This window comes from Myotis myotis, unplaced genomic scaffold (assembly GCF_014108235.1).
Source record: "Myotis myotis isolate mMyoMyo1 unplaced genomic scaffold, mMyoMyo1.p scaffold_m19_p_14, whole genome shotgun sequence".
In the NCBI taxonomy this organism is placed as follows: domain Eukaryota; kingdom Metazoa; phylum Chordata; class Mammalia; order Chiroptera; family Vespertilionidae; genus Myotis; species Myotis myotis.
The window spans coordinates 14,527,875-14,553,205 of record NW_023416318.1 but is presented as its reverse complement, the minus strand read 5'-3'; the positions used below and the strand labels follow the sequence as shown (position 1 = coordinate 14,553,205).

Genomic DNA, 25,331 nt, shown 5'->3' with positions numbered 1-25,331 from the left:
AAAATGACATTTAAGCTGCGACACAATAAAGAAGCATGAAGAGTTAGCCAGGCGATGCAGCCTTATCTTCCCCAGGTGAAATGAATGGGCAGCGTTCAGTGCATTTCAGTGCTCTAGGATGATTTACATAGCTAACTGTGTTCTTTGATGCCAACTTTGAGGTATCTATATTGTATCTGTGGTTTATAACCCCTTTCTCTTCTAATGTTGGCTATTCAGGTTGTCTTAGTTTCTCCTGACTAAACTGTCTAGTAGATATTATTATTGTTTCTCTTCAAAAGACTCTGTTTTCTTGACATATCCTCCATGCTCTTTTTCTCATTCCAAATTCTTTGTTTTCTACATTCCTTCTGTGGGTGTGTTTTGAGTGCTTCGGGCTGTGCCAGGCCACACACAGTGCACTGGAGAATGGAACCCTGGAGGCAGGAGGCTAGATTTAGGAGGCTGAGCAGTCCTGCTGCGGGGGACGTGGGGGGAGGGAGGGGGAGACAAAAAAATATCCTCCCTCTGAAAAGTGGAGTGGAAAGAGGGGAGGGACTTGGAGATATCCATGTGACATTTGGATAGTAGAATTGAGGGGGCTTGGGAGACTAATTGGATGTGGGGTGAGAGAGACCCCAATCAATCCGTAGACCCTGGATTCTGATTAAGACCTGGGTGGACGGCGACATTAGGAGAATGCTACTCCTGCCCGGTGTGCGCTGGTTGATTTCCTGACACTTTCTTGGGAACTTCTTGTGTATTTTGCCAAAAGGGCTTTGCCTGGGAATATTTTTAGGCAATGACTCGGCAGGGAAGTCTCTTCCTGAAACCCCACCCCCTGACTTCCTGAGGTCCACCATGGCGCATAGACAGCCGTCTGGTCTGTGCAAGCGGAGGTACAGAGTTCACGGGCTGCAAAGGGGTTGCCTCCAACCACTGGCTGTCAAAAACAAGTGTTAAAAAATGTGCACACAGAGCCAAGACAGAGCTTTCTAGTTAAGACCTGGCATTCTTACTTCTGCCTCTAAGGCCTCCCTTCTCCTCCTCCTGTCCAACCCACCCCTCCTGTCTCTCACTACTAGGAGGTACTCCACCAGCAGATTCTATATTCCCAATTGCTGACTAAAGGAGACACTCAGATTATCTGAACCTCTTCCCACATCACAGCTTTCTAAATACTATCAGGGCTATCTCTTAAGAACATCAGTTTTTCTTGATATGAAATAAATCAATATTTCTTTACTAATGATCTTCCAGTATATGGTAGATTCAGATTTATTTTCTCTATGGAATAAATGCAACAGCTCTATAAACCAGGAGTCAGCAGATGTTTTAAAAGGGCCACATATGAAATATTTATGTGTTGTGGGCTTGATGGTCTCTGTGGCAACTACTCAACTCTGCTCTTATCTCAACTTGGCCAAAGACTATACAAAAATGAATGAGCATAGTGTGTTCCTATAGCACTTTATTTATGGGAGCTGAAATTCAAAATTTAGGTCATTTTCACATGCCATGAAATGTTCTTGAGTTATTTCTCCAACCATTAAAAAAAATGTAAAATCCATTCTTAGCTAGCTGGCTGTACAAATATAGGCAGCGGGCCGATTTGGCTCTGGGATCATGGTGTATCAACTCCTGCGGTAAACCAGAGAAGCTGAGCTGAAGAGCCCATGTCTCTTTCCGCTGATCAGGTGATCTAATGAATGTTGTCTCAGTTCCTGCAGCAGGTCTCCTCCCTCCCGCTCCAGGCTGATCCACATGCTGCCGGCCCCATGCTGTAACTCCTGGTCACTCTACAGATCTTGACGGAAGAGTCCCTTGTAGCTCCCCAACTCTGCATTAAGTGTCCCTTCCCACATTTCCATATGATCCCAGGTCCAGGACTTCCCTTGTCATGGTACTAAGCACACAGTATTGTAATGACTTGGTAACATTTAAGTGTGCACACCTCTGAGGTTCAATGAAGTGAGGTGTCCTGTGTGTCCCTTGGGTTCACTGCTGAAAGCCTAGTGCCTGACATAGTATCTTGCACCGAATAGTTTCTTTCAAAGCTTGTTGATTGAATAAATGATGGCACAAATATATGAATGAATCTCAGAATTATTTTAAGATCTGAGGGATCAAAAAGATCAAAGGACCATGGATATAAAGCAGTTATCACATGAAAAATGAGACACTAAGTACAGAATGCTAAATTGTGAGGTGCTAAGGGACTTGGAGGAAGAAGAAAGCAATGAAGATTAAACTGTTGAAGGATTAATGAAAAAGTAGACCTTGAACTTGCCTTTGATGCAGTTAGGCAGAAAAGATAAAGGAAAAGGTGTTGGGAGGATTATTCCATAAAAGGAATTAGCAAAAATGTTTTGGTCAATATACCTTTATCAGACTCTACTCCTCTGCAAAGCTTCCCTTTGGAACCTGGGTTCTAATCAGTGGATCACCAGGGGGGAGCTGAGGAGACTTCTGGAGTTTTGCTTTCAAAGGGTGTTGCTTATTTTCTTCCAGAGATACAGATGTGCACACGGTGGCCTCCCTATTAAAGCTCTACCTCCGAGATCTCCCAGAGCCTGTGGTTCCCTGGAGCCAGTATGAGGGATTCCTGCTCTGTGGGCAACTCATGAATGCAGATGAGGCAAAGGTTGGTATCTCATTAGAGTTAGGTGTCCTGCTTGGAAAGAAGGTGATGGCTACTGAACACTATTCTGGTAGGCAGGGAACAGTGTGTCAGGAGGTCCATACCTGTTGGTGAGATACTTTGTCCAACAGGAACTTCCCTGGAAACCAAAGACAAATGAAGCCAATCATGGTGACAGCCTTCATGGGAGGTAACAATCCAATAAAGAATTGGCCCCTAATCAAATACCCCAAAGTCACTTTAAAGTTAGTAGGAGAGGGGGGAGGCATTTGATAAGGGTTTCAAGCAATATGGCCTTGTTGAGACCCACTGGGACACAAGGTCAAGCTGCCCAACGTGGAGAGCAGGTGAGAGGCCTGACTGTACTCGCTCCATGATGACCACAAGTGTCAGACATGGGCATACAGAGAATGCATGTGCCAGAGAGAGGAAGGACAGGGAGCTTTTCTTGTTCCTTTCAGCTTCAGCTGCCTGTGCGGTCTGTGGCTCCCTGAGATAATTCCTCTTCTCAGAGTTTTGTGTGTGTCTTTCAATAACTTTTTATTTTGAAACAACTGTAAATTCACAAAATGTTGCAAAAAACAGTATGGAGAGGCTCATTGTTTTCTTGTAGTGTTAACTTTTTTATTTGTTCTTCTTCCAAGAACCCGAGGCAAGGACTATCAACAACTCATACCCACAGTAATTGCTTAATGAACACTTGAGATGTAACACTCCACTAGCACTGCCAAAGTGTTGCTTCTACACAGACACACCAATTAGGTTCCAAGGTCTTATTGCTGGCAAATGAGCAGGCTCATTTACTGGTATTAAAAATGTCTTTCCAGGCTCAGCAGGAGTTGATGAAGCAGCTCTCCACCCTTCCTCGAGACAACTACAGCCTCTTGAGCTACATCTGCAGGTAGGAGTCCCCCGGTATTAGCTACACAGTTTCTAGTCAAGGGAGTGAGGGGTGAAGGGGGCCTCATATATGGTGATGCAAGATGATCTGACTTTGGGTGATAGGTACACAGTGCAATATGCAGATCTTGTATCATAGAAATCCACACCTGAAACTTATATGATCCTATTAACCAATGTTACACCAATAAATTTAATAAGAAGAATATAAATAAGCCCCTGGATAGAGAAGGAAAGAGTGTCTCTGTGAACTCAGAGACTCTAGTTCAGATCTTTGGAAGGTCAACTCTATTTACATAGCTCCGAGGTAGTTTCCTGTGTCCACAAGATAATTTAAAAGACCCCCTGAAAGTTTGATCGGCATACGAAATGTACATGCTTCCACCTCAGGCTTTCCTCAGCACTGCTCAGAGTCCTGGGACATGCAATAGAACCGAAATCTTTATAATGTTTCTAGAATTATCTCCCATCATCCTGACTTAGTGCATACATTTCAGTTCCCTTTTCTGAGGACTTGCTATGTGTCATCTCTTTGGCAGCATGTAACATGTGCATTGACCCAGACCTGCTGAGTTGGGAGCCTGGATCTCTAAGCCAGACAGAGCTGAAATTTATCTTAATTTTAAAAAATCATTTGTTATAGTCTCCAGATTATAAAAAGTGATATATGCTTGATTTGGAAACCAGGAAAATGCAACATACTGTAAAGAAGAAATAAAAATTACCCACAATCTCCTTACTCAGTAAAAATCACTATTAAGACATGAGTGTTTTTCCTTCTGGATGTTTTGTCTCTATGACTGATTTTTACATTCATCAATAGAAATTTACTAGAACAATTTTTATACCAAATTGGAATTACATATATATATTTGTACCCTGTTTTCTTTTTTGGCTTAATGTTCCATTGTGAACACTTTCCTATGTCATATAATAGGATTATAAATAACTTCATAATATTCTATAAGCTTTTCTCATTTGGACAGACCAGCATTTATTTGATCATTTCTCTGTGTTTCAAATTTTATGTTGCTCCAGCCTATCCATTTAAAAATGGTTTCCGGAAAAAGTAGAAATTCCTTTGTTGGCTGTTTAGTTTTTCTTTAATTGTAAATAAGAAGTGCATGCCTCAACTGGGTAGAATTATAGTAAAAATTGTTAATTATTGAGCACCTGAGAATTTGAGATGCTATAATTGGAGGGTAAGATTAGGTGGCACTGGGATTCCCATCTCTGAGATTTTCCTCTCTGGAGACTTAGGCGTGATGGGAGATAAGCTTATAAAGGCAGGACAAGGAGCAGTCAAATGCCCATTTTGGTCCTTCTAGTCTCCTCTTAGCTCCCTGAAACTGGATCCTGCCTTCTGCCAATGTAACTCCCCTCGCTGCTCCCAGACCAAGGCCACCACCTCAGCTGGCCAGGCCCCTCCTGGTTTCTATTCTTCCTTGATCTTGAATCTTTGGGGGTGAAGCTAAACTGTTCTGGGAAGAGCAGGCTGATCCCACTCCTGAGATCAGAAGGAGAATCGGGATGCATCTCTGAGATTTCGTTGGTACCCAGAAGTGCTTTCTTCTGGCAAATTCCTATTTCTTACTCTGGGATTGCCTGTCTGTTCACAGGTTCCTACATGAAATCCAGCTGAACTGTGCTGTTAACAAGATGAGCGTGGATAACCTGGCTACTGTGATTGGTGTGAATCTTATCAGGTCAAAGGTAGAAGACCCTGCTGTGATTATGAGGGGTAAGGATGGTCCTGTGGTAAGACAGATGCAGAGGAACTAATGACAGTTACAACATTAGCCCTTATGTCTGGGCACTGATCTGCAATTTGCGATGAATTTTCAGCTGATTATTTTGTCTGAATTGTAAAATAGCCCTGTGAAGTAGGCAGGGCAGGAATTACGTCCATTCTCCAGATCACAGCAGTGGTTAAAGATTTACCTAAAGGTCACACAGTACATATAATATGCTGGCACAAAAACAGTTAGCTAATGTTTCTTAATCTTTTATTATGTTTAAATACCCTTAGCCAGAGAGAGTAAACAAGTTTCATTTTATAAGCCAAGTCACAAAAAGAGTACTTGTAAAGCTGTGTTGAAAAGGCTTCTGAGGCTGTGTCTGGGATCAGTGAGCAAAAGTCCTGCCATAGAGTACTGATGTCTGCCATAGATTTGGGGAAGCAATATGCCTGGCACGTGTTCAACTGTGTGCAATAAAAATCGCATGTCACATTGAAGACCACATTAGGAGAGACACATGTCTTAATTTTCTCTGCTATTAGATTGCTAATTTCCTGATTAAAGGCTGAGCCAGTGGGGTGTAAACTGAAAATAACCACCTTTCACTCCATTCCACGTGTTTGTTCTAGCTCATCCCTTTCCCCACAGTATCCTACCCCAAGCAATTAAGAAGAGTCCTGTGAGGAGCAAAATGAGGTCCTTTGGGGCGCTGTGGTTTTAGAGACACTTTTGGAGACATCCCATAGGCATAGAGACCTTTGAGGACTATGCCATGGTCCAGCACCACAAATCTCTTCTTCTTTCAGGGACTCCTCAAATCCAAAGAGTGATGACCATGATGATCAGAGACCACGAGGTCCTCTTCCCCAAGTCCAAGGATGTACCCCTGTCACCCCCGGCTCCCAAAAATGACCCCAAGAAACCTCCAGTGGCTCGAAGCTCTGTGGGCTGGGATGCCTCTGAGGACGTCCCAATTTCTAGGACAGACAGCTTCAGTAACACGGTAAGGCGCAGAGAGCCTTCGGCCTTCCATTAGACTCGTCCTTTAATCCAGGTCATTCCACGTAAGAGCTGCTGTGGCTGGCAATTTGGGGAGTTTTTGATGATGCTGTGGCTATGAGTACAGCTGGTATGGACTCATTGGAATGCATCTTTTTATTTTATTTATTTCTTCATTTATTTTTATTGTCTAAAGTTTTACATATGTCTCCTTTTCCCCCAATTGACACCCTCCCCCCACCTCCAGCCATTCCCATCCCGGGCATCTTGAAAGCTTGGCCTCTTTCAAAGTCTAGTCTCTGCTTGCATCCTGGAGGTGAGATTCGTGATGTGTGTGCCAATGACTGAGCAATGGAACTCTTCACTGAAGCACACTCTGGAGGGGTACACTTTGAAACAGTCCAGAGAAGTTCAATGGGAAAAGAGATATACCACCTTGTAAATGTTTGAGTGAGGGTTATTGAAAATTCTGGGTCAAAGTCCAGAGAGAACTGGTTTCCTGCTAACCCATGAAACGTGATTTCTTTCTCAGAGCATGTGATGTGTTCGTGTAATATTTCCCATTCTCTGATAAACTGTCTCAGCAATGTCAACCCCCTCATTTGTACTGAGGGCTTGGGGCTCACGTTCCCAATGTCAGAAAACTCTGCAGACTCTGAAATTTAGATTGTTTGAGGGCAACAACTTACAAAGGTCAAATATGTTTTATATATTTATAAAACAAGTTTTTTATAAAAGAACATGTGAACTTTATATAGCAGCCTGACTCATTATGTGTGACCAAGGAATGAATTGCAAATTTTGGGTTGACCTGGTAATGTAAGTTGCCTATAGTACTTTTAATCTTTCTTGAGGATGATTAAGAAAGGATTGGGGGGAAACGTAGGTAGTGGTTGGTGGTGATGTTTCTTAGGTAAAGTCTGGACACAATGCATCTTACTAACACTCAAAAATTAAATTAATATTTAGAAATGCTCATACCTTGTATAGTGGCATCATCCTAGAAGTGCTTCAGATTAGCTATTGTTATGCTCATTTGACAGGTTTCTTCTTTAAGGTAACAGTGTGGGCAGTTCTGGGCAGGCACTTTGCTGGGAAATGTAAACAGATCAGCTCTGGACTCCTCACTGTAAATCTATTGGGTAGGATTTATCATGCACATTTTATGTCTCAGGACCTGGCTCAGGGAGGTCGACCAGATGGCCCAAGGTGGCAGCACTAGAATGTTACAGAATAAGATTTTGATCTAGTTCTCACCTCAAGGCCCAGGTGCTTCTGACCCCAGACGAGGTTGCTGAAGCAGTTGATTAGCAGAAGCGTTAGAAGAAGAGTTTCGGCCCTTATGTTCAGATTTTACGTTTAAGACTCATTCTTTTTTTGTCTTTTTCTTTTCCCTTTTAATTTAACTGAAAAAAATAAAAAGGAAGAAAAAAAGCTACATTGAGAAGTCCTGATCCCTTCTCTACCTTCACCCACTCCATCCTTCCCTGCCTTTTTAGTTTCTTATTTATCTTTCCAGTGTTCCTTTATGCAAATATAAGCAGATATGAATGTAAATTGTTATTTACCTCCCTTTTACACAAAATACAACAATCTCTTTTGAGTTCTCTCTCTCTCTACATACATACATACAGACACACACACACACACACACACACACACACACACACACACACTCCACTCTGTATCTTGAATTTTTCCACTTAACAATATATGCTGGAGGCCTTTTCATGTTAATACATAGACAGATACCTCATATGACCTTATGTTTTTGCAGGTGTATAGTGTTCCACTCTTGTACCATAATCTACTTAACCAGCCCCTATGGATAAAAAGGTGGTTTTCATTCCTTTGTACTACAAATAAGGCTGCAATGAATAACCTTGACTAGGCTTCATTTTGTATGCAGGCAGATGTATTTCTGGGCTAAATTCCCAGAACTGGGATTGCTGACTCAGAAGGTACATACATTTGTAATGTGTAATTTTCATTAAAATTATCAAATGAAGTTTGTGCAATTTTGTACTTCCACCAGTGATGTATAAAATAATCTGTTTCCCTACAGTTTCACCAGCAGAGGTGTACTGTCAGATTTGGGGTTCTTTTATGGTGGGGGTCCTTTTGATAGGTGAGAACTGATTTGTCAGTAATTTTAATTTGAGTTTTCCTATTATAAGAGAGTCCAAATATCTTTTCTTATATGTAAAGGCCCACTGCATTTTCCTCTGTGAGCTCTTTATCTTGTCCTTTTCCCATTAGTTATTGGTCTTTTTCTTTTCCATTGGTTATTGGTCTTTTTCTTCTCAATTTTTATGAACCTTATATATTAGGGAGAGTGGTATGCCATGCAAATATTTTTGCCATTTTGTCATTTCTTATTTGATTTAGCATGTGGTGATTTCTTTGTTTTAATTTTGTTCTTTTAAGTTTGGGGGCTCATGCCATGTAGGCTGAATTTATCAAATGTTTCGTTTATGGCTTCTGGATTTTGATTCCTAGTTAGAAAAGCCTCCCCATCCTAAAGTTATAAAAGAATCCTGGCCTAGGACTCTTTTACCTTAAACATATAATGCTTTTAATCAGGGCTTCACCTTTAGAATATGAGTTCCTTCAAGTGCAATGTCCTTTCAGAAAAAAAAATGCCAGTCAGATAATCAACTAATGTGACCAATGAATAGATGGTCTTCTAATGAAGAGTTTCATAGGTGTGCTGCCCAGAGATGCTTTCTTTCAAGCCTCTATTTTTTTCCTTGGGAACATGACACGTGGGAAAAACCCATGTAACTTTCATGGCCATGTTTTTTCTAGGCCAGCGACTCAGAAGCAACCAGCCCCACTGAACAACAGCCAAGTGACATGTTTCCGGAACACAGCAGCAAAACTCCCAGGGAAAAGCCAGGAGATTGGAAGCTGCAATCACGAAAAAGGACTCAGACCCTCCCTAATCGGAAATGTTTCTTAACAGCAGCTTTTCAAGGTGCCAACAGCAGCAAAGTGGAGATCTTTAAGAATGAGTTCTGGTCGTCGTCTTCAGAGGCGAAGGCCGGGGAGGGGCATAGGAGAACACTGTCTCAAGGTGTGCAGAACTTTTCTGATGCCCAGAGGACTTCCACCTACGATAACATCCCTACCCTGCCAGGGTCCCCTGGGAATGAAGCAGGTGCACTTGCTTCCCATGCCTGCGACTCCAAGAGAGATGCTCTTTCGAGCCCAAACTCTGAAACTGGGCCTGGGACAAAGAACTCTGGAGAAGAGGGACTGGAGTCTTTGCAAAAGACGGTCCAGGAGCTGCAAAAGGAAATAGAAACACAGAAACAAGTCTACGAGGAACAGATTAAAAGGTAAGTCACATACAGAGAGGAGCCACTCAGCTTCCATCGTAAGAAGCAATAGGGATTGTTCTCATCTGCCAAAGAAGTGACATTATGAACCTTCAGTTTGGAGAATACAGTAATCTCTAGCAGTTAGGCCTGATAAGAAAAAAAGGGTAAAGGGAGTGATGAGTGACTAAGCTAGTAAAAACTCTGAGCTTCAAAGTAAATTCATGAAAAATTATGTAGCTTAATCAACTTTCTAAATAGCAATTCTTTAAGGTTCAACATGCTTAGTAAATTAAGATAAACTTAAAACTTTTTTCACATTAGTGATTTATCCATTCTGAAAATATTGATTGAGCACCTATGGTGCTCCAGGTGACATCCCAGCTATTGGGGGATAGCACTGAACAAAACAGACAAAAGTTCCTGTGCTAATAGAGCTTTCCTTCTAGTGAGAACAGACAGACCATACAAATAAGTAATGAAAATATATGCTATGCCCAATGGTAGAAAATGCCATGGAGAGAAATAAATCAGGGCAGGAGGTTGAGGGATTCCAGAAGCGGGCTCCAATAGGGTTGTCAAGAAGGCCTTACTGAGAAGATGGCATTGAAGCAAAGGCCTGAAGGAGAAGAGGGAACAAGTCAGGTCTACATATGAGAGAAGAGCAGGCCAGGCAGAGAGACCAAAGGTGCAGAGGCAGAGGAAGGAAGCAGGTCTAGGTGTTCATGCACCAGACCAGTGGTGGGCTAGAGCAGGAGGAAGGCACTGAGAGGAGAGAGGGCAGGGAAGTGGAGGCCAGAGCACATATCAGTAGTTGGTAGAACTAAAAGGCTGGTGTGACGCCTTGGCAGTGACCAAAGCATCCTGGAGAAGACTCCCACTGTACTCTAACATGGATGCCACTGACAGGGTAGGGAAAGAACTGTCTGCCATGGAGGCGGCCCCTCCTCCTGAATGGAACAGTCTTCTGAATCCACCATCAGGGACCTCCCATCCTTGGTGGAGGGAGAAGAAACTCGGAGTGTCTAAGCTTCATGCTTCAGACACAACTGTTCATGTAATCCCCACAGCAATCTTTTGAAATAGGTAATATCCCCACTTTACAGAATAAATGGGGGGTCAGGAAGGACAAAAAGATTCCTGAAGGTCACACAACTAATTATTGGTGGGGCTGGGATTTGCACCTGCCTCAACCAGCTCCCAAGCCCATTCAGATCTTACCTCTCCACTAAAATCACTGGTCAGGATGTAGCATAATGTCTCATTTGAGATGTCTCCCGAAGCAAGAGGTATATGGAGAATTTGGAGAAGAAAATGAGCTTTGTAATGGGAGGACCAGAAGGAATGAGACTGATTTAATTTTAAGAAGCAGTAGGAAGTGGTAGACAAGAGGCATTATATGCAGAACGGGGCAAAGCCCTTGAAGACAGAAGTCAGGCCTGGGCTCAGATGGGAGCTTGTCTCCATGTAAAATGATCAGGCATTTGGGGGAGCAGGGAGGCGGTACCTCTCAGAATGAAACTCTGAAGCAAATTTCCAATCACACAATCTTCCCACAAGCCCAAAATTCCCTCTTTTGGCTGAGAAATGGCATAGGTATTCTCATTCCTGCGAGTTAATTCAGCATAGCCAGGCAGGGGGCCACCTGGGACTAGATTAGGATTTTGGCCAGTCACAGTGAAAAGCCCCTGAATTCAGGAATCCAACAGATTCTTCACCTGGAGCAGGATTCAGAAGTGAGGGTGGCACTGCCAAGACTGCTCCAAAGGGAAGTTCCCTGTACTTCTCCAAATCTTGGTTCCTAGGAGGCCTTACTAAGGGAAGGTGCTGTCCATACTCGCCATTGAAGCAGGATGAGAAGGCTCTTAAGTGTACAAAGGTGTTGGGAATGGAATCTGTGGAACATGGATGGGGCTTCAGTAGTCAGTCAATATTTCTATTGAGCAGGACTAATGCAAGCTGCTGGGAGGGGGTTTTGAAATAAATATAATTAGATGTAGTCCCTTCTTTTAAAGACTATTATTGGGTGGAAGACATAAAACATAAAATGACATGAACAACAAATACAAGATATGTCACAAGATGGTGTTAAATGGCAAAACAGGCTCAGACATGCTGTAGGAATTCAGTTTCCTAGGAAATACTCACATGGGGGTTGGGACGTAAACAAGTGGTACAGGTTGGGTATGGGTCTTGTGATGTGGAAAGGCAAATGGACAGAGGAGGGTGTGAGCAAGGGTGAAGGGGGAGTCTAGAGGTAATACTCAATTCTTTCATTCATTTCTTTCCTTCCTTGTAGCCTTGAGAAGGAAAATTATGACGTCTGGGCTAAGGTGGTGAGGCTCAATGAAGAACTGGAGAATGAAAAGAGGAAGTCTGCAGCCTTGGAAATCAGCCTCCGCAACATGGAGCGCTCCCGGGAGGATGTTGAGAGGAGGAACAAAACCTTGGAAGAAGAAGTCAAGGAATTTGTCAAATCGATGAAGGAGCCCAAGGCTGATGCATGAGAATCCCAGGAGTACAGGCGAAACAGCCCACAGAGGCCCAACACTGCTCCCTTTTTCCTTGCTATGTGACAGCTGGGAAGCAAAATTACTCCCTAAGAAGAGAGGACATTTGGGAGGAAAACATCACATTTCCCAGTAAATAAATCAGTGGAATTTGCAGGAAGATAAGGGTGAGCAGGGACATATGTGGACATCCATGACCGCCGGTGGCTGTGTTCAAAAGGATTGTATTATTCCACTGTCGTCTCAGGCTGAGTGACTTGGAACTTTCTCTGGCTGGATGGCTATGTCCGATGGAGACATTTGAGCCAGGCCACATCTCAGGACCCAGGGAACAGGCTGTCCCCAATTGAAGCTGGACTGAGGCTTAATTCTTTGTTGTCTAGGTGTGGAACAACTCACCTAGTCACATGGCCATGGGACATCTCTGAGACAGAAAGGCTGAAATTGACCTTCAGCTTCTGAGTGCTCACCATGGTTTGGAGGGGCTGCCCTTGCTAAAGCCAGAGCCCCATTCTAACACTTTCCAATGTTGCACCATCTCCAGGAGCTGGAAGCTCAAAATTATTAGTAGACTAAGAGAAAATGAGCAATAAATTGTATTTATGAAAGTAACATAGATGAGAAAATTATATTCAAATAAAGTAAAACAATAAATAAAGAAAAGCAGGGCTGTTGATTCTTACACCTTTGTGAGTTAGTAAAAGGCCATCTTCCCTGGGGCAGAGGCACCCCTTCACAGGCATACGGCTTGGTGAGTGGGGCACAGACTGGATTCCGGTCCTTACTTGCCTTTCAGTGGCCATTATTGCACAGGGCGGACCCACTCTGATGTGACTTCCTTTGAGGATGGTTGGGAGTTTAGGTAGTGACAGTCACATTAGTAATATTTTTTTCTGTTTCACCAAAATACAAGTGATTTCACCCTTTAAAAAAGGGACATGAGGCCCTAGACCTTTCTAGACAGCTGATTATTTCTTTAAGCCAACCTGGTAGAGACTTTTGTGAGGTCCCAGGCCTTGCCAGGTAGGATGGAGGAGTCTTTAATGGTTTTCTAGTGAAGTGGCCTCCAAGCTATTTTGACCATGTACCCCCCATTAGTAGAAAACATTTGAGCATTCACCACCCCGTTATAGAAATATTTATTTACTTATAAATTATATACATGTCACTATGTCAAATATATTATAAAACATGAACAGAAATTGGATAATCAGATAAAAATAAATATAAGCAGATGTTCTCAAAAATGCTTTCAGCTCTGGAGACCACTGGCTTGATTTCCCTGAAGGTATTAATCTGCACTGGCTTCATATGTCATCCCAGTGCTCCCATAAATTCATTTGACTCTTGAGGCTTCGTGGCTTAATCAGTGACTTGAAACCTATAATTACCACAGTGACAGTTCAGCCTTCCCCAGCATCTGTGTCTCCTCCATTTTTTATTTTCTCCCTCTGTTTTCTTACTTTTTCTCCTCCTCTCTTTGTTCTTCATCCTGGTTAGTTTCTACCTGCCTGTGGCCATGACCTATTATTCACAGAGAGAAAGGGGTAGGGGGACAGTGTTTCTCCATCCTGCTACTCAAGGCCTGCTCCACCCATCCCAGCCCCCTGAGGACCAGACTGATGGAGGGTGAGGACAACACCTAGGGCATACTCTCAGAGGCCTGCTTGCAGAAGGTTGGAGGTGGAGAAATGATTTCGAACATATTAAAGCAATAAAACATTTGGTTTCCTGGGGTTTATAGTTTTTAAATTACAGAGTAGCAAACATGGAAATACTCATGAACACCTAATTTACATTGATGAGTGTGTGCAGTTCGGCCAGACGTATGTTCCCTCCCATGTTCTCCCATGGGTTCCTCACACTGATTCTTTGGGTGCTAAAACCTTGAATAAGGAAGTAGCTGGTAGCGCAGTTCCAAAGGGAACAAACATTTGTGTGAAGGTGCAAAGAGGAAGCCCGGAGTCTGTGGTTTGGAGGTCCATGTTACAGGGCCACACCAGGTCTTGGAGTGAGAGCTTGGGCTGTGCGGAAGGGCCACGTTCGAATCCAAACTCCCTCCTGGTCTCGCCATGCCTCTGGTCCTACCCCGTCTACCAATACAATGAGACAACAGAACTGCCATTCCAGCTGCCAAAGCTGGAGTGTCACTTCCTCTTCATGATAAGAGGAAACTCTGCTTGCTTAAGCTGCCACAGCTTGGTCCTGTGCCAACTCCCATAAAAGGGGAGCACAAGGAAGAGTTTTCCAAGGACTCTAGGATCCCATGAGTCCAAGGAAAGGCAAGGAAAGATCGGGGGTCAGGTGCTACTGTCTTCAACGCCCTGAAAGGGTGCACATGAGATGCACGACAAGGTGGCTTCGCCTGGACCAAGGTGCTAGTTTCTAGGAAACAGAACTCAGACTGACCTCTGTCATCGGTGCTCTGTTGGACCCTGGGGCTCCCATCTTCACTTTCAAAGCCCTTCGATGGGCAATATCTACTCAATCTGCCTGTTTCCAGCCACCTTCCCACCTCTTCTATCTGCACAGAGACCTAGAGCCTAAAAAGAACTTCAATCACGTTTTAAAACCCCTTGCCTTTTTCCTAGCTAAATTCTTAATTTCCCTCACAACCTCAAGCATGTGTGTACACTGGAGAGGACACATTGCATTAGGGGATTGGCTGGGATGACTCCTGCCTTGGTCTGTTCAGGATGCTTTAACAAAATACCACAGATGGGGTGGTATTTACTTGTCACAGTTCTGGAGCCTGGATGTCTAAAATCAGGGTCAGATGAGAGCTCCTTCCAAGTTGCAGACTTTTCCTTGTATCTTCACATGGTGAGGGGGCTGGGGATCTCTGTGGGGATCTCTTTTATAAGTCACTAATCCGGTTCATGAGGGCTCCACCCTTATGATTTATGTACTGTGAAAAGGTCCCACCTCTTAATATCACCATCTTTTGGGGCTTGGAACTCTATATTTGAATTTTGTAGTGGGAGCACTCAGACCATAGCAATTACCTCCCAATGGATTTTGGTCAGACTCTGAGGCCTGGAGAGATCCAGTGTGACATCGCTAGTACATAGCCTGCTGCGGAAGGTGTAAGAAATAAGCATTTTTGTTGTTGTTTTGACCAATTCCTTAAGCCCTGCTCAGAGACCCACCCCTCAGGAAATCATGAAGCAGGAGACTCAGAGGAAGCCTCAGGCCACCAAGCTGGGGGGACAGCGAGGAGCATCAGGGCACAGCAGCCGTTGGCTGGGCTCCCTCTGACTCAAGACAGGAAGATGTGCATGCACTGTCGTCATGTAAACTTCCCCATTCCACCACTTCCTCTGCAGATGCCATCAGTGGTCAGGCCATGTGCTGGCTGGGAGCAGAGAGATCGCTCAGAGGCTGCCCTGCAATTCAAACGGGCTGCCTTCACAAGACTCTCATGAAAGCCTTCATCCTGCCGGAGAAGAATGGGTGGAGGGAAGTTCAAGGTTGAAGATCCAGCTGCCTCTCATTCGAGGGGCCCGGGCTGGCGCGTGGCCAGCATCAGAGAGAGCTGCTGAGTGACTTCAGACAAGGAATGCGCGGAGAATACCAACGAATGGGCAATGTCAACATCTCTTTTCTCTGAGGCTTGAAAACTATCTTAGAATAACAGCACTGGAAGACACCCTTACACTTATCTAATCTAACCTGCTCGTTTAATGGCTAGGAAAACTGAGGCCCAGAGGCCTCCCTTCTGGCTTCACTTTGGTGCTCATGCAGCAATCAGGTAGAAAATTACGTTTGGATAATTTTTGAGGGCTCCTTTAACCCACCCTTCAGGGATTCTTGGCTTTTATCTAAGTGACTTTTCCCTGATCATGATTTGAAACCCGCTGAACATCAGTTGCCGAGGGCTTCCAGAGTGTAGGGTGAGCGCATCTCTTGGTCACAACCAAGATCCACCTTATGTGATGTCATTCTCACCTACTCTGCATTACTGATGCTCTTCTAAGATGGTTTTCAGTCTTGGCTGCACAATGGAATCCCCTTCAGGAATTTCTAGAAGAAATCTGATGCTCAGATCCCACCTCATGTTGATTGAATAAGAATCTTGGAGCAGAGAGTGGAGCCCATGATTTCTTTTTCTTAAAAAACTTCCCTATTAATTTTAATATGTAGACAGTGTTATTAAACAAGGTTTTTACCAGTAAAACTGCTGCGTTTGGCTCAAGTCAATTATAATGATAATATGAAATCTACCTGCTCCCATTTTACATGTCCAATCAACACAACTAAACTTCTATCTGCTCTACTTGCTGGCTTATCATGTATTTACTCATTTAGGATAAGAGATGCTTAAGAGAAAGTAGATTTATGTTATATACCCATTTTGCAAATGGGGAAAAGTGAACCTGACAATGTTACCCAGAAATCTTAATATAACAGTAACTTATTCATGAACAAATCCATGGAATTTGAGAGCCACTGGAGTGGCTCACAGAACTCAGGCAACCCGTTTATTCACTAAGTTACCATTTATTATAAAACTAGAGGCCTGGTGCATGAAAATTCATGCACTGGAGGGGGGGGGGGGTCCCTCAGCCCCACCTGCCCCCTCTCAGAGTCTGGGAGCCCTCAGGGGTGGGAGGTGACACAGCGATCAGGGGAAGGCAATGCCCCATCACACCTCTGCTGCTGCCACTGCCGGCAGGGCAAGCCTCAGCCAACCCTGGTTACTGAGCCTCGGCAGCCCTGGGCGGCTAGGCAGCCACCCTCTGAGGCTTGCCTGAACTTTGGGCCAGCCCTGGGTGGCTGGGCAGTCGCCATCTAAGGCTTGCCTGCGCCTTGGGCCGGCTGGAAGCTGAGGGTACTGGGGGACTCCAGAGACAGGCGTGAGCCTGCCGCCCCAGCAGGACTGAGGGGACTGGGTGCCACCATCTTGAGGCTGTGGGTGCTGCCATCTTTGAGGGCATGGCATTCAATTAGCATATTCTCTCCTTATTGGCTGTGGGCGCCACCATATTTGAGGGTGGGGCAGTCAATGAGCATATTCCCTCCTTATTGGCTGTGGCACCACCATCTTTGTGATGATGTGAGGGTCAATTAGCATATTCCCTCTTTATTAGATAGGATAATATAATTCAGGAAAACCAGATGGAAAAGATGTATGGGGCAAGATATGGGGAAAGGGATTTGGAGCTTCTATGCTCTCCTGCATCTCCGTGTATTCACTAACCCCTAAACTCTCTGAATCCCATCCTTTTGGGTTTTTATGGAGGCTTCATTATATAGGTATGCTGGATTAAATCACTGGCCATTGGTTATTGAACTCAATCTCCAGCCCCTCTCCTTCCCTGGTAAAGGACAAGGCCAAGGGTATAGACCACTGAATTGGCCCTAGTGATTTCTATCTATCTTCTTTTCCTGACATTCCCATTTAAATTGTTATTTTTATTTTTCAGCTAGTGTAGTTTAAGTCATATAATTTAAATGCATGCGTGAAATTAAGTCACAATTGTTTTAATACTGATAACCACTAACATTTATTGGGTGCTGACTATTGCCTGCCAGACTGTGCTAAGTGCTTTATTTGTATTGACTGAGTTAATCCTCACAAACCCCAGAGCTAGATAGCAGTATCCCCGTCTTACAGTGAAGTGCCTGGCTTCTGCTGTTGCTCCTGCCTTTCATTGTGGCTCTGCAAACTGTCTCACATCCAGAAGGAAGCTGTTTTCTGACAGCTTCTGGGGTTGGAGATGAGCTTGGGGCACGTGAGGGCAATGCTAACACTTCAGACAATCTCTAGTAATTGGGTGAATCGCTCATCTGACACACTGGCTTTTGGCAAATTAGTCTGCTCTCACATATTAATAGCCATGCGTGGCCAACTGGAAACAGATTTACTGGAAAGCAAAGTGAAGTGAGAAGGGAGGCAACAACGTAAGTGAAGCTCACACCTGGCAGGAAACGGGAGTTCCACAGAAAGTACAACCTAAGGCCGAGGCCTCTTCCTGGACCACTGAACTGAAGATCATAGCCAAGTGGGGTGGGGTGGTGCAGTGGTTAGAAACCCTGCAGAGAGGATGAGAAGGCAGAAGGGGCTCACCATGTGGAACTCTGGGGAGAGGAGGTGGTGAGTGACTCCTGCCTTGGGCTACCATGTGTAGTTGTGTAGCTGAGAGGGTAGGCACAGAACCAAGTCACAGTCTGCCCTCCACGCCCGGCTCCCTGGCTGCTCACCAGTGGGCACAGGGCGCAGCTCACACCCAGGAGGCGGCCAGAGGACTCTCCCACAGGCGGTCTCAGCCGGGCAGACCTGGCAGCGTCACCCTTCGAGAACAAGGAAGTTCAGGCGTTCCACCCTTGCCACATGTACTTTGCTAAAAGCTCAGAGACAAAGGGGATAAGAGGATTCTGAGATCACAAGAGATTTTCCAAGAAGTCCATCTTAAAATAGCTGCTTATTAGTACGTGGAGCTGTTACCATTATTATTAATCACTGTTATTACTTATGGCAGATGAGAAGCACATTTTGTAGGTAAAGAGGTCAATATCAAAAAGTTGAGTGATGGAGAGAGCCAGGGATCTGTGCTGCAAGCTTAGAAGCACAGACTTCCCATTCTAGAATGACCCCCTTCTCTAGTCTAGGTGGTGGGTGGTCCTGGGGCAGTTGTTGCAAGTCTGTGGTTACTGAGTCTATTTCCAGGCACACTGTACATCTAATAGCTCCGTCAGGAGACTCTGCCTGCCGACAGAACAGGCTCACATACCTTCACTCAGGGTGGTGGGCCCCTAGAGAATGATCAGGCAGTGCCCCTTTGGCGGTTCTCCTGTCCCACATCCTTGGTCCCGTGTTACCCCAGGTGCTGCCAAGTCAGCTGAACACGTCACTCATCCCAGCTTGACTGTCTTTCTTTGGGGCCCAGGACAACTTCCAGGACATGCCAGACAGTTGCACGTTCCTTAATACTATGAAGATTTTGCCCCAATCTACGTTTTAACCCCTCAGTGAACTGTGCTAGACACCATGACAGCACAGGGACCCTTTGTACCTGGGCTGGATGTGAACTTGTACCTTTTATGCTGGGTGCCCCCAAACTCACCATGCTGACGTTGAGAAAAGGCAGACAGGGGAGAAGCATCATCAAGGAAAGGACGGGGGAGAGAAATTTTCTTCATCCCTGTGAAGAGCTTTTCCAAGCCGCTCATTCCAGACTCCCCAGCAGTCCTACCTATCTCCCAGCTGGTAGAAGGCAGGGATAACCTACAACGATAAACTAATTGTGTGTGTGTGTGTGTGTGTGTGTGTGTGTGTGTGTAAAATCCACATCTCTTGATTCTTAACAGGCCTCAGAAAAAGAAAGATGTGAGGGGTTGTGATAAGAATGAGGTCACTTTACTCGTCCCTCCTAGTAACTGAGGCTTTGGGTGTCAACAATGAAGAGACATTCATAAAGGCCCGGAAACATCATTTTTCCCTGTGGGTCCACAGAGAACTGTCAGTGTTTGGGGGAATGTCCCATTAAAGGTGAAGATGGCATTTTTGAATGCTTCTTGCAGATCATAGGCCTGGCCAAGGAGAATAAGGGAGGAAACAAATGGAAAGTCGAGAAATGGTGGTGGTCCACTCCTGCCACTAGTGGGAGCTCTAGGTTCATGCCTCTCCATCAACCCCAAGATGGGCTAGAACAGAGCAGTGCCTTTTTGGTGGGTGGGCCTTGGACTAGGGCAGCGATTTTCAATCAATGTGCCACAAGCATTTTAAAACAGGCAATACCTGACTTTTTAGTCAGGGGCACTGACCTCTTTTCCCTTAATTGTCAGTAAAAAAAATTGGCAACACAACAATAGCTGTCCTGTGTGAACGCCTTGTCTTGAAACATAATATACTGGTATAGATCATATAATAGAGTTACATCATATTGGTCTCATCGAGTAATAAGGTTGAGTCTTATTGGTTAATTCTTGGTACTAGAAATCCTTATATACAACTATTGACATCTGACTTTTAAAAAACGTCAATTTGGGACTGACTGGCTGGCATGGTTCAGTGGTTGAGCGTTGACCTATGAATCAAAAGGTCATGGTTCAATTCCAATCAGGGCACATGCCTGGGTTGTGGGCTCGATCCTTAGTGTGGGGTGTGCAGGAGGTAGCTGATCAATGATTCTCTCTCATCACTGATGTTTCTATCTCATTCTCTTCCTCTTCCTTCCTCTCTGAAATAAATAAAAATATTTTTTAAAAGGTCACTTTGGAGCAAAAAGTGTAGGTAATTACTATTCTTACTCTTTTTGTGAGTCAATCAAAATTATGCCTATTTTTTTTGTTAGATCGGCAAAAACTATAATATACTTTTCGGTGTGCCGAAGAATTTTAGTGATTATTAGTTTACGTGTACCATGAAGTGAAAATCGCTGGGTTATGGGATGAGAGGCTGAGCTCAAAACTCTCCACCACGATGTTATCTTCTGAGAGTCTCATTATTCCACACAGCTAGTGGCAAGCGAGGCCTGCGGCCTTGCCCCCCCCCCTCTTCCATTCTTTACATGCTGTGAGCTTTTACAAAATGGGATCTACAGCTGAGGGGGAAGGCCCAGAGCACAGAGGCCGGGAGACCAGGCAGCCTGCCTCCAGGTTGTGAGCTTCAGCTTGCCCAGGACCCGGGCAAAAGGCATCCTTTCTAAAAGCCGCAGACATTCACCCGGACCAGCCTCTAGGAGCTGTAGCCAAAGCCTTATAGGAGTGAGTGGTCTTTCTTGGAGAGTCCCCTCTGAATATCATCCCTGAGAACCAGGGGTAACAAGATGACTTCTATGGGCTTCTCTGACCCCATCTGGATGCATCTCATTATGACTAACATGGCTATTTTAAATTCTCCAAAGTTGGACATACTGGTTTTCTTCGTTGTCCAAGTCATTGTTTTAGGAAGGATGGTGCTGAGTACAACTGAAGGTTTGTGGATGCCAAAGGAAACACCTGCTGAGAACTGCATGTGGATAGAGTGTTCCTTCAGGCCTGAGAACAAGGGTCCCCTGGCAAAGTGCTGGCTTTACTTCCTTGCACTATCACAGTTTGCAAGAATGCGTGTTTAGGTAAGATGAGTTGATTAATGTTGGTCTCATCACTAACCTGCAAGACTCGAGGGGCACAGACCGCGATCATCCATTAGACCCCGTGTGTAGCAGAGTTCCTGGCACACAGTAATTGACTACTCTGGCGAGTCCCAAACTGTGTGCTGGGAGCCCTAGCAAACTCACAAGGGCACCGCAATATTTTATATTTTCAAAGGAAACACAGCAATTCCCAACATTTATGGAATCCAGGCCTCGCTTGCCACTAGCTGTGTGGAGTAATGAGACTCTCAGAAGATACCATTGTGGTGGGGAGTTTTGACCTCAGCCTCTCATCCCCTAGTCCTGCTTGAAGTAATGCACATCTTTAATATTCAATCAACGATAGTACTCCTTTCAGTGACAGCAAATCTATTGAAGCTGAGCTTTTGGTTGTTGTTATGATGAGATGCACGCGTCGCACAAAAAATCAACGTGGAGCAGGAAATGAGAGTGGCAGCATTCTATCCGATTCCGAGCTTTGAGAAATGTGCGGTGCCCCAAAGCACATATCCCATTAGTAATTATAACTACTAACAATCTTTAATCAAGTGCATACTTTACTGTGTGCAAAATTGGAAAGGGTGGCCACTTGGGAAAAACTCTTGCACTAGCACTCTTCCTCGAGAGCTCCTTCCATGTTGTTTAAAGATGAAATAAAAACTAGTATTGCGCTATTTTGATGTATATTTTTATTTCAAAAAGCTCCTGGATTATTAAGACACAAATGCTTACTGAATTGTTTAGACTTAATTGTTTACTAAATGGTGTCATCGGGTACTCCTTTTGGCCCCAGGACACCACAAACCACTTCGTAAAGAACTAGGAGCACTGTGAACTGAGGAGGTTTGGGAACCTCTGGCTTAATTAGAATTTGCTCACAGGTGGACTCAGGATTGCAGTGCTGGGCCTAATCATTTTGCCTATAAAGTAAATTGAACGAGAAAACTCCTGGGAGGAAGAGCTTCCCTGAGCTCCTGCTTTCCCTCGAAGCGAAGGCGGCTCTGCCACTGAGCTCTCTTTTTGAGCAACTCGCTGCTTATTGAATACTTAGCCATTAGCCAGGCCCCAAGTTCTTATTTATTAATATTTTCACCCCCCCTCACTTACTCCTCCCAGCAATCTTTTGAGGGAGGTCGTTCCATAGAAGAAAAACAGCCCAAAGAGGGTACGTGGTAACTACAATAATCAAAAACACATTGGCTTTATACTAACACCCATTCTCCTAATCATCATTATGATGATGATAAATTGTGATAATTTGTCATGATTAGTTATAATTTTAGCTAAATATACTTTTATTACTAGTGCTAAAATTTAAGCTTTAACAATAGGCCAGACATTATGCAAGCCATTTACATGGATTATTCAATTTAATGTGATAATAGTCTTAAGAAGTAACTAAATACATAAGCATACAGATAAATAAAGGAGGTTTGGCGAGATCACATCACTAGCCCAGAGTCTCACCACTATTACTAGTGGAACCAGGTTTCAAACACAGACTGTGTTCCATACTAACAAGGCTGGCAAAACACAGCATTGTTAGGGGGAAACCTGGTAAGTAGACAAAAAATTACTTAGAAGCAAGAAATAGTTACTGATGTCAAAAGCAAGGGGGTAGAGCCCTAGCCGGTTTAGCTCAGTGGATAGAACGTTGGCCTGCGGACTGAAGGGTCCCGGTTCAATTCTGGTCAAGGGCAAGTACATTGGTTGCAGGCTCCTCCGCAACCCGGGCCCTGGTCAGAGCATGTGCAGAAGGCAACCAATCAATGTGTTTCTCTCATATCGATATTTCTCTCTGTCTTTCCCTCTCTTCCACTCTCTCTAAAAATCAATAGAAAAATATCTTTGAGTGAGGATTTAAAGAAAAAAAAAAAAGCAAGGGGTAGAGAAGAAAGGCTCATTAAATTCCAGTGTATTTTTGTGTAGCTCTGTGTGCTGCTGCAGTCTTGAGAGAGCTGGGAATTTCAAGAAATGTGATGGCAAAGGCAGCTTCTCTCCCTGAGTCAGGGGCTCATTTTAGAGGAGTTATGTAGCCATCTGGGAGCACACGGGCCTCTCGGAGACAGGGCACTTAGCCTAAGTAGAGACTTAATTGGTTTGGGGGAGTGAGTTGTGTTGATGTGATGGGGTGAGAGCAGTGGCCAGGGCATCCTGAGTGTCCTTCTTCATCCACCCCTTCTACAATCACCCATGCAGCATGCTCAAGGACAGGTATGTCAAGAAAACAAGAAAAATAAAAGATTGTTTCTTCTCTTATTTCACTGTGCCAACCAATATTACTCTTTCTTGGAGGAATCATTGGGGAAATAATATTTCTTTCTGGAGGAGGATAAGGAATAAGATACAACTTTGCATGAACTGCCAAATTCAAAAGAGGAAGCACTCCTCCAAGATTCACCTCCCAACCTGTTCAGCTGCTTCCTATGGACAAGTCCTGGCAAGGGTCGTCTCTTTCTTAAAACCTGGAATTTTCTTCTCTGTGTTCATTACAGTGTTGGCCTGTATCGGTGGGACTTTCATTGCCAATGGAGACAGTTTCAGAATAGCCTCATTTTAAAATGTGCTCTGCCCTTCCGGTGTGGTTCAGTGGTTAGAGCGTCAGCTTGCGCATCGAAAGGTCTCAGGTCAAAGTCATGTACCTGGGTTGCAGGTTTAATCCCTGGGCCCTCCCTGGCCCCACTCAGGTCAGGGCACTTGCTGGAGGCAACCAATTGATGTGTCTTTCTCATCCTCCTCCTTTATTTTTCTCTCCTCCTCCTTCACTTCCTACCTTCCATTCTCTCTAAAAATCAATAGGAAAAAAATATCCAGGGGAGAAGATTCACAGAAAGAAAATGTGTGTTCCAACCCCCCAAATCCTTGTGTGCCAGCTCTATTGGGCTTTGGGGAATTCCTTGGCTCTCACTTAGAATGGACATAAGAGGAGCTCCCTGAGAGCTCTGTGCTGAAGCCAGGAAGGTTACAAGATGGCACTTCCTCCTGTTACAACCAACATCCCTCATGCACACATAAAAGTCTGATAAAACCAGCCTTCTGTTCAGCCTTATGGGAAAAGGATGGAAAGATTAACAGGGAAAGGTGAGCAAAACATCAAAGGTGGCCCAAGGTTTTCAATGTGAGGGAGCGGGGCTTCCTGCTTCCCTCAGTAACACTATTAATGGCATTTATTGCTTTCTCAGCCTTTGGCACACATTATCCCCAGTACTTTGTGCATTAATACATTTAATCTTCGGAAAGGTAGGTAGGTATCACTTGGCAAGTGAGGGCACTCAGGGAGGCAGGCTGGCTCAGCAGGCTTCTAGCCACTTGGCTGCATTGCCCCTTCAGGAGCAGAAGGAAGCAGGGCTGGCTGAGGGGTGATTGCGTGGTATCTCTGTGTTCCCTGAAGTTTGGTAATCTAGCTTTGCTCTTCCTTTCCACACTTCTGGTCAGTGGCACCAGTGAATGTGAAAAGCACTAGTCACTATGAAAGATTTTTAAGAATCCTAAGTTTGTAAAAATATGGCCAAAAGAATGTGAATGTTTTTCCTGTTTCTGTTTGCCGCCCCCCCCCGGCCCCCACCCTAGCTCTTCTAATTGTGTTACCTTCCATCTCACTAAAGCAGTCACAAACATTTGTTTCAATCAAATAGATGTATGTCTAGAACACCTAAATAGATGGGTGCATGCACATATCAAAAATTTTAAAAATACGTTAAATTCTTCTAATAGAATTGGCTTCAAAATTGGAAGAAAACCTAAAGTTTATGTAATCCAGTAGGTCTAGACTGCAGGCACTGTCTCACCGCAAAGAGTTCTCTTGAGGTTCTGGGTGTTTCACAGTAATTGAGTGTGGAGTATGGCACTACCCACATTCAGTGGAAGAGCCAGGGATGTTAAATATCCTATAGCATGAGGGACAGTCCCTCACAACAACGAAGTCTTCTGTCTTGAATGCCAGTGGTGCCTCACGGATAAACACTGACTCGTGTTCCAAACTCCCATTTTGCAGTTGAGAAAGTGAGTCATAGAAAGGTGAGGAAACTTTCTTAAGGTCACTGAGCTAGTTAGTAGCACAGCCTGAGGTAAAATCTATGTATTTCTAGGAAAGGGCTCTTTTTGCTATACCAGAGGGTCCATAGAGGTCAGAACTGTTTTCATAATAATACTAAGACATTATT

At 44.3% G+C, this 25,331-nt stretch overlaps 1 protein-coding gene across 2 annotated transcripts in view; it reads left to right on the top strand.

Moving 5' to 3' along the window:
- Positions 1-12,751, top strand: part of ARHGAP25 (Rho GTPase activating protein 25) — a 76,532-nt gene extending 63,781 nt beyond the window's left edge. For both annotated transcript variants that reach the window (XM_036334289.1, XM_036334288.1), the window contains 6 exons: positions 2,491-2,623; positions 3,448-3,521; positions 5,140-5,261; positions 6,066-6,262; positions 9,067-9,599; positions 11,878-12,751. In XM_036334289.1, the coding sequence (XP_036190182.1) occupies positions 2,491-2,623; positions 3,448-3,521; positions 5,140-5,261; positions 6,066-6,262; positions 9,067-9,599; positions 11,878-12,085 (1,267 nt within the window). In that variant the 3' untranslated portion in view covers positions 12,086-12,751. The remainder of the gene's footprint in view (positions 1-2,490; positions 2,624-3,447; positions 3,522-5,139; positions 5,262-6,065; positions 6,263-9,066; positions 9,600-11,877) is intronic.
- The last annotated feature ends 12,580 nt before the right edge of the window (positions 12,752-25,331 follow it).